At 34.7% G+C, this 8377-nt stretch overlaps 1 protein-coding gene across 1 annotated transcript; it reads right to left on the reverse strand.

Annotated features, from left to right (window-relative positions):
- Positions 1 to 1243: 1243 nt before the first annotated feature.
- LOC104087948 (probable pectate lyase P18) lies at positions 1244 to 3404 on the reverse strand. The gene is made up of 4 exons (XM_018768015.3): positions 3210 to 3404; positions 2764 to 3128; positions 2153 to 2673; positions 1244 to 1768 (listed from the first exon to the last, which is right to left on the reverse strand). Exons 1-4 carry the CDS (start codon positions 3314 to 3316, stop codon positions 1544 to 1546), a joined length of 1218 nt encoding a protein of 405 aa, XP_018623531.1. The 5' UTR covers positions 3317 to 3404; the 3' UTR covers positions 1244 to 1543.
- Positions 3405 to 8377: the final 4973 nt, after the last annotated feature.

Consider the following 8377-nt stretch of genomic DNA (forward strand, 5'->3'; position numbering starts at 1 on the left):
GTTGTGCTGATTTTGGACAGGTCAAAATGGGCCGAGTCAATAAATGAGTTGGTCATTGACCCACCCAAAAGTTACTTGGGCTGAGATAAGCTAGGTCAAGATGGACTAAAATTTGGTTCATAGCCCAACACGCGCAATTCTTACCAAACTTTAATTAAAGTGTATTATTTTCTTACGAATTGCTTAATTACTAAATAAGACTTCTTTTCTTTTGTTAGGGTCATATATAACATATCAAACAAAAAAATTATTTTTAAGATATTTAACAAAGTTGTCTGTGTATCAATTTGGGCTGAAAATCAACCTAACTTTATATGGGTTAAAATTGGGTTGGGTCAAGATCGACCGAGTTCAATAGTAGAAGGGTCTGAGCGGCCCAACATTGAACAGATTAGACGGGTTGAATAAGTTTGGGCAATAAGAAAGCAATAGAAATACATATGTAGCAGTTCATTTAGCTTACTAATTAAATATTTTGATGCCTTCACTTCTAGCATAGCAGGTGGTTCTTAATCCACAAGTGATTCATGTTGTCAAAACGTTGAATTATCAATAATAATGTCGAAAGTGATCGTTCATTCCTTTTGTAGCAAATGGCCATTTCCATGATTGACGGAAAAAAGCTAAGAGAGGAAGGAAAAAGGAAAAAGTATTGCAAGGGTTGATAAATAAGGTGGGAGTAAATTTTGCTCACTGTTGCAGTGTAGACTTATGACTTGCCAGTGCTGAACGGACCAATCAATTTCTTTTAATTTGCCACACTTTTTGGTCACTGTGCCTAAATTGACCACTGCAGTCGTAGAAATCCCATGCATGTTCTCATTTAACATCGGATGATACCCCAAAAATACCCATGCGTCACATTAGGCGTCACTGATGATCCACACAGGCTAAGCGTTAACCAATTCAAGTCGGAGGGAAGTGGTGTTTCCGGTGGCGGACGGGTGAGTAACGCGTACGAACCTGTACGAACCTGCTCTTGGGAGGGGAACAACAGCGGAAAATAGTTGCTAATACCCCGTAGGTTGAGGAGCAAAAGTTTAACCGAATTAAAAAAAATTCGGTGTAAACATAAATTCTTTAAATATGAATTCTGAATTCACTTCTTTTTTACCATGCATTTGCAGGAGAGTATATATTTGTGAAGACTTTTTTCTAAAATCACGAAATTGGGGCACCAAAGATCTGGTTTAAAAAGTCGTTAAGCATGCAAAAATTCGTGATATTACGAGTGAACACTTAGTTGCTGTTTCAACTAACATATTAGGGGGAAACAAAGATAACCACTCTATTGGTAGAGTTATCAAGAACAAACTTACATAGGTTAATACTTAATAGTTTGTCCTTGGAAAATTCATGATAAAAAAAAACGATGAAATATAGTTTGCAAAAGGGTACTCCATATTTTGACACTCCGTACCACTTTCAGCTTAGTAATACCACTACTTTCACTATCATCATCTAGTAATTACGACTCCCTCTTTTAAAATAATTGTAGTGGCAGCTTGGCCAAATATTTTGAAAATTTTAGTTCCGTCTCTGACTAGCAGCGAGAACTTATTTTGCAGTTGAGAGGACCGGCGCTTGTGGTCATGGATCCAACCAAGGTAGAAGGCCTTGCACTTAAGCTTGATGCCCTAGCATAAGTAGAAGATGATGCACCTGCACCTGTTTGCCTGAAATAGGCACCATTTAACATCAAGTCACCTTCTGACCTCCAGTTCCAGCTTCTCCACTCACTTTCTGGTGCATCCTCATGCTTTGTCACCTGTTAAATTTTCAACTATTTAGTGTAATCTCGCGGAGTTTAGAAAGGATTTTTAAACTATCATGTCACTAAAAAAAAGGACAATTACATGTAACCGTTCAAAAGAAAAGGTGGGAGCCCTTGAAAATTAAAATAGATAAAAAATCACTTATATTAGGTAATGGAACAACATTACTATACCATATGCCTGGTAGTACTGTAGTACGTAAATTTTCTCTTCTCCTACTTATATAAGTATATATTCTTTCTGTTTCATTTTATGTGACGTGGTTTAGAGAATAAAAGTTAGTAATTCAGCATATTTTTAATATATTTCAAAAATCGAGATAAAAGAAAAATTATTAAACAGTAAAATTATCACATAAAGTGAAACATATGGAGTACCTCTTTGTTGAATTTCTGATTGGGAGCAAGAAACCTGTTGCCTTGACTATTAATAGTAGGGGCAGCACTACCACCAATGGCATACATCTCCCAGTGGGTGTAGTCATTGTTCACCACATGGAAATAACCATGTCTACACCTCGGCATTCTCTGCACCAACCCTTCACCAAAATGATTAAAGGCAACTGTAACTTGCATGCCTTTGTCCTGCGTAAAAGAATCACTATGCCCCAATAACATGACCTTATCATGATGAGTAAAGTAGTTGTTAGAAATGGTAATTGCTGTGGATCCATGAATTGCATCAATTAGACCGTCGTGGCAATTTGACAAGGAGCAATGATCTACCCAAATATTCTTTCCTCCGAAAATTGAAATGCCGTCTCCGTCGGAAACATCCCACCATCCGGAATGGTGCGGTGAGTCCCTAATGTTGCCGTTACCACTCTGCTTGCAGTCGTGTATATTAATCCCGTGTATAATAATGTTCGTGCTGTAATGGATTGTAATGCAAGGACCACCTGAAATAGTCGTGGAGTAACGTATTCAGTCATTATAAGAATTAAAAAGGTTAAACTCGTCAAATTTTAAATTCTGGATCTGCTTCTGACCTGATATGTGAACGCTGGTGCCTCGACCGTCTATGGTCTTGAAAGAGTTCATGACAAGTTCTTGCTTGAGCTGAATGACCATGTCTCTTTTGAAAATGATCCACAAAGGCTCATCTTGTATAACCGCATGTCTAAGGGTTCCGGGCCTGGGGTTGACTGGGTCATCGTTTCCTGAGTCAGTGACCACGTAAATTCTTCCATTTCTTCCTCCAATAGCATTCTTTCCAAAGCCAATGGCACAATCAGCTAAACGCTGGCGATTTTTCTCCCAATTGGGGTCACAACGCCAACAATCATCAATCGGATTTCCTGTTCCACACGACAAATAGCCCAAGTTCCTCCTTGTCAATGAAGCATTGATGCTCCTGCTCAAAACAACAAGAATTAGTAAGCAAAAATAATACTATGAACATAAAAATTTAGGTCACTAGTGACATTTGTTTTACCTATGAACTTCTTGTACCACAAGCTCTGGATCTTGGATTGAAGAAACAAGTAGTGGGGTTAGAAGTAGTGTGACAAAAAGAACAAATATGAAGAGAAGGCTTGACATTTTAATGGGGCTAAACTATAAAGGAGAGCCCTATACTAAGATAAGTACTAAAGTGTTTTTTGTTTATTGGTGTTGAGATGAGTAAAAGACGAAGAGATGGGGCAGGGCTTATAAAGCAGGGGAAAGCCGGGAAGAATGGCGTGATTAAACTAGAGGTGGGCCACACTTGATCATAATTTCAGATGATGTTTTGCTTCGATTCCCACTTGGTAGTTTTTGATCGTTAGGTTAGTTATTTTTTTTCCCCTAGTTTCCCATCGCATATGGTATTCGTATTCGGTTCTATTAAATTTAAGGAAAAAGGTTAAAATTGTCCTCGAACTATCGAAAATAGCTCAAATATACCCTTCGTTTGTTTTTGGTACCAAATTTATCCTCGTCGTCTAAAAATTAGACCATTATTGCCCTAAAAACTAACGGCCGTCACATCATCTTTTGGACATACTTAAATATTACGAAAAAAGGGTCAAAACTGCCCTCAAACTATCGAAAATAGCTCAATTTTATCCTCCGTTTGTGTTTGATACCAAATATGTCCTTGCCTTAAAATCTAACGGCTGTCATATAAGCTTTTGGACCTATTTAAATATTATAATCATGTTGACATGCCAGTACAACATGACCCAAAAAAAAAACTTCTCCACCCGCAAGAACTCATGTTTTGCGAGGGGTTGCTGCATTTCCCGTGAAGGCGCAGTGAAGCACTTCAGGTGGCCTGCTAGCTAGGCTAGTGAGGAGGGGAAAGATTAGGTGGTGTCTAAAAAGTGTATCTTTTTATGAGATTTTGGGTCTAGGTCTTATTTGCCGTCGGTCTTCTTTTCTTTTCTATTGATGACGGCCGGAAGTGGAAGGGTATAGTATTTTAGAGGATGGTCTCATTCTAATAGTTTTCGAGTTCTTTATAAGAGTTGTTTTTAAGAGGATATATCTCTGCAACTAATTTGTGACATTTTTGAGCTATGAGCTTGGATAGCTAGCCATGGGAGTATTGCAATATGCAGCTTTTGTTGTTCTCCACTATTTTTGTGATAAGATTTCTGATTTTAAGTGAAAAAAGTTGGTATTTTATTTTTTGTATAGTATATTGGATTTTTTTTACAGATTTGTGAATCTTAAGAATAGCCCAACTATACTTCTCATAATAAGATTGGTGTAGCTTTAATTATTTGGAAGGAGCAACACTTAGATGAGTCAACGAATGAAAATGGAGAAAGAAAATTTATTCGTGGGGGCTTTTGTCAAGATGGAGGATCGTCTGTTGGAGATAGACTTGTGTTGTTCACATGAACTCATGTGTCGGCCGTTAGTTTTTAGGGCAGTAATGGTCCAATTCTTAGACGTCAATGACATATTTGGTACCAAACACAAACGGAGGATATAATTGAGCTATTTTCGATAGTTCGAGGTCAATTTTGACCATTTTTTCGTAATATTTAAATATGTCCAAAAGCTGATGTGGCAGCCGTTAGTTTTTAAGGCAATAATGGTCTAATTTTTAGACGTCGAGGACAAATTTGGTACAAAAAACAAACGGATGGTATATTTGAGCTATTTTCGATAGTTCGAGGATAATTTTGACCCTTTTCCGTTAAATTTATGTTCGCATTTGAAAATCCCACATTGGGGGATAATGTGCTTTCTAACAAAGACAACCTCGTTATAATTCAGGTTAAGATGATAGAATACTTACCACTCAAACACCATCCTTATTTGTAGGATAATTTATACTAATTCCTATTAAAAAATACAAAATAGAAAAAATACTCCCTTTTCTCTTTCTTATCCTCTGTATTCAAAAGCCTATTGTATTTAGCATTCCAGTATTCAATGTTTGCCTTCCCACCCCGTTGAAAAAAAAGATACAAGCACATGACCCATCTTTAGTAGAGATTAGTATAAAGTAGAAACTGACATTGCATGTGATTACGGCGACCATAATGGTAATTGGTAAACGAAGAATTTGATTATGCTGCGTCTGCTTCTGAATTCTAAACTCGTGGGGGATTTAAATAACAACAATTATTTTCAGCATTTCAATATTTTATACTCAACAGCAGCTACAGGTGACTGAAAATTTGCCAGCAATCTAGTTTTTATATTGAGCTAGATTAATAAGGTGTCCTATGGTTGTTTTTTTTTTCAAACAAAAAAAATGATTTATTCCTTTAGAAGAATGCAACATCATAAAGTGGTTATTAGAAATAACACGCTTTTATTTACTTAATAATTAACGTTAACACATTATCTATGATACAATAAAAGTGTTTTACACTCTTTTAGATTACTAGTGTATAATTAATGTAGACACTTACCTCTAGGTGGTTTCAAATGATGTGATTGAATAAATATTGGCCGAATAACCTAAAAATCACCTTAAATTTGACACGAATTATTAGTTACACTCCTAAACTATTCGTGCTCTTAATTACCCCACTGAACTTGGCCTTTTGAGAGAAATTACCTCCATGGACGCTGATGTGGCGAAGAGTATGTGTACACTCTCTTTTAAGTGCGTGGGAGTGAAGAAAAATTGAAAAATCAGCTTCCAAGTAGGTTATTTTTTAACTTTTAATTGTCATATAATCATATATAATGATTTATTTGTTACAATTATGTATTTCTTCTTGCTTTATCTTAACATATAATGTGGACTTTACACTAACTTTTATTCTTTTTAATTTCTTCTATAGATATAATGTCTATTTGTTCCAACTGCATATTTCTTCTTTTTTTTGGGGCCAAATTTGTAGGCAAATTTGTAAAAGTTTGGTCGGAAGTCCATCAATTTAGCCAAATAGAAAACTTCTAGCAAAAATAATGGAGTACTAGTTGTGTATTTTCTGTTATTTTTTTCTTTATATATAATGTCTATTTATTTTAATTGTGTATTTTTATTTTCGAGTCAAATCAGTAAACAAAATGGCGACAACTCCATTATTTTTTACCAAATAAAAAGGTATAGCCAAAATAATGAACTTGCAATTGTACACTATTTTTATTTCTTCTTTTGATGCGATGACTATTTATTTCAACTGTGTATTTTACTTTTTCCAGTAATATCTGTAAAAACATATATTTTAGAGCTCCATAATTTAGAGCTATATAAAAAATTATAGCCAAAATAATAAAAATCAAACTATGTATTTTTTTATATCTTTTTAGATGTCTTGACTATTTATTTCAACTGTATAAATCTTTATTTCAGGTCAAATTTAAGAAACAATAACTAAAACTTTATTATTTTTAGCCAAATAAAAAAAATTAGCCTAAATAATGTAGTTGTAGCCATGTTTTATTATAAATATTATTCGAAAAAGATTATCTAAAAATGTAACACACTTAAAAAGGTATAAAATATATTTTATTTTTCAAAAAATACCACATGGACAGGAAAACCCACATGGCATACGAGTGCATGCCACTTTCCTAGGATAAGATCGTCGAAGGGGATAACATTTTTGCCATAAATATTCTTTAAATCACGAGGGAAAAATAAATGCTAATAAAGTCAGCTGCCATGCTGTTATATATGGACGGCAAATCATTTCTCTTTGTGACATTAATTACTACTCCCTCCGTTCATTTTTACTTGTCCACTATGAACTTTATACACCTCTTAAAAAATAATAAATGAAATGCATAATTTACCATGATACCCATATTAATTGATGTATATTTTTAATGAATTTGAAAAAAATAATTTGAGATGAGTAATTAATATTATGGGTATAACAGGAAAATAAATATTGTCTTCTCTTGATATGCTAAAAGTGACAAGTAAAAGTAAAAATCTATTTTATAATACTGGACAAGTAAAAGTGAACGGGGGAGTAGGTGATAAAGTGATTTCAGAACTGTGTCCAAATATGTTTCCACATTTTAATCCACAATATATTTTCCTCACGAAAACAACATGTACTCTAAATAAAACTATAATGTGTTGTTTGATAGAATGTATTAGGAAAAATAATACTATATGTATTCGCTCCTTTCGACCTGATCTCCCAAAAAGAATCTCCTGTGACTTCATCCTCCCCTTTTGTTCATAATTAAGCTCTTCTTCACCAAGTGTTTTGACTTTTTAGTAGTGTTTTTCAACCTATGTATAACTAATACCTATATTAATTATACATCCTATTCAGTACTACTCTTATACATAGCAAACTATGATATTAGAAATACCATAATTTTTAATACATAGATAAGCATGTATAAAGATAGAACTACCCTTTCAGGACTAGTTCCAAATCCTTTCGAAAGAATATGGAGGGTATTTTATAAAGAAATAATTTTAAAAAATAAATATGCAATACATGTAATTTTTAATACATCAAATCAAACAGTCGATTATAAAAAATTACAGTATAACTAATCCTAGCTAACTTCTCCTAACATTATTAATCCCAATATTATTAATATATCATATTCAGTACTATTATTATATGTCCTACCAAACAACCCCTAAATATGTAAACTACTAAACAAGAAGCAACTGAAGGGATACTTACTGTTATAGGGCCAATTGTTCGCAAACGGCACTGCACGGCAGCAGTCTGACACTCAAGCCACTCAGCCTTATTTTTTCACTCACAGTTTAGGACTTAGAATATTTTCAGACTTGTAAAACGAAAGCAACAAATACAATACGGGTAAACACTCAACCTTTTATTATTCTCACAGAATATACAAAGGAACTCAGTTGCAAGGCTCACATATGCTTTCTTCCTTAGCTAACGAAATACAAAATATATAAAGAGGCTGCCAATGGCAGGTTACAAGGGGAGCAGTTGCAAAGGGGCAGTTATATGGGTGTGCCTCTCACATGCCAGGCCTATAAACAAACACAAAACACTTAGCCACTATCTAAAGCACTTTCCACGAAATGAGCCCATCTTCAACACTTCAAGCCAACTGCCACATGTATACTGCACATGGCTTAACTTCCGCAGCACATGCACAACACACTTCTTTGCAGTCACATGTTTCGCACACTTGTTCCATAGCTTTGGCCACACTTTGTCTTAGCCTGCCTTGATTGTCTTTTGTACCATGCCTCATACA

Source organism: Nicotiana tomentosiformis, chromosome 2 (genome assembly GCF_000390325.3).
Source record: "Nicotiana tomentosiformis chromosome 2, ASM39032v3, whole genome shotgun sequence".
Lineage (NCBI taxonomy): Eukaryota > Viridiplantae > Streptophyta > Magnoliopsida > Solanales > Solanaceae > Nicotiana > Nicotiana tomentosiformis.

Coding starts and splice junctions, on each gene's coding strand:
- LOC104087948 (XM_018768015.3), bottom strand. CDS start 3,316: ATGTCAAGCCTTCTCTTCATATTTGTTCTTTTTGTCACACTACTTCTA. Junction 2,674..2,763: donor CACCAGCGTTCACATATCAG/GTCAGAAGCAGA, acceptor CGACTATTTCAG/GTGGTCCTTGCATTACAATC. Junction 1,769..2,152: donor ATCAGAAATTCAACAAAGAG/GTACTCCATATG, acceptor AAAATTTAACAG/GTGACAAAGCATGAGGATGC.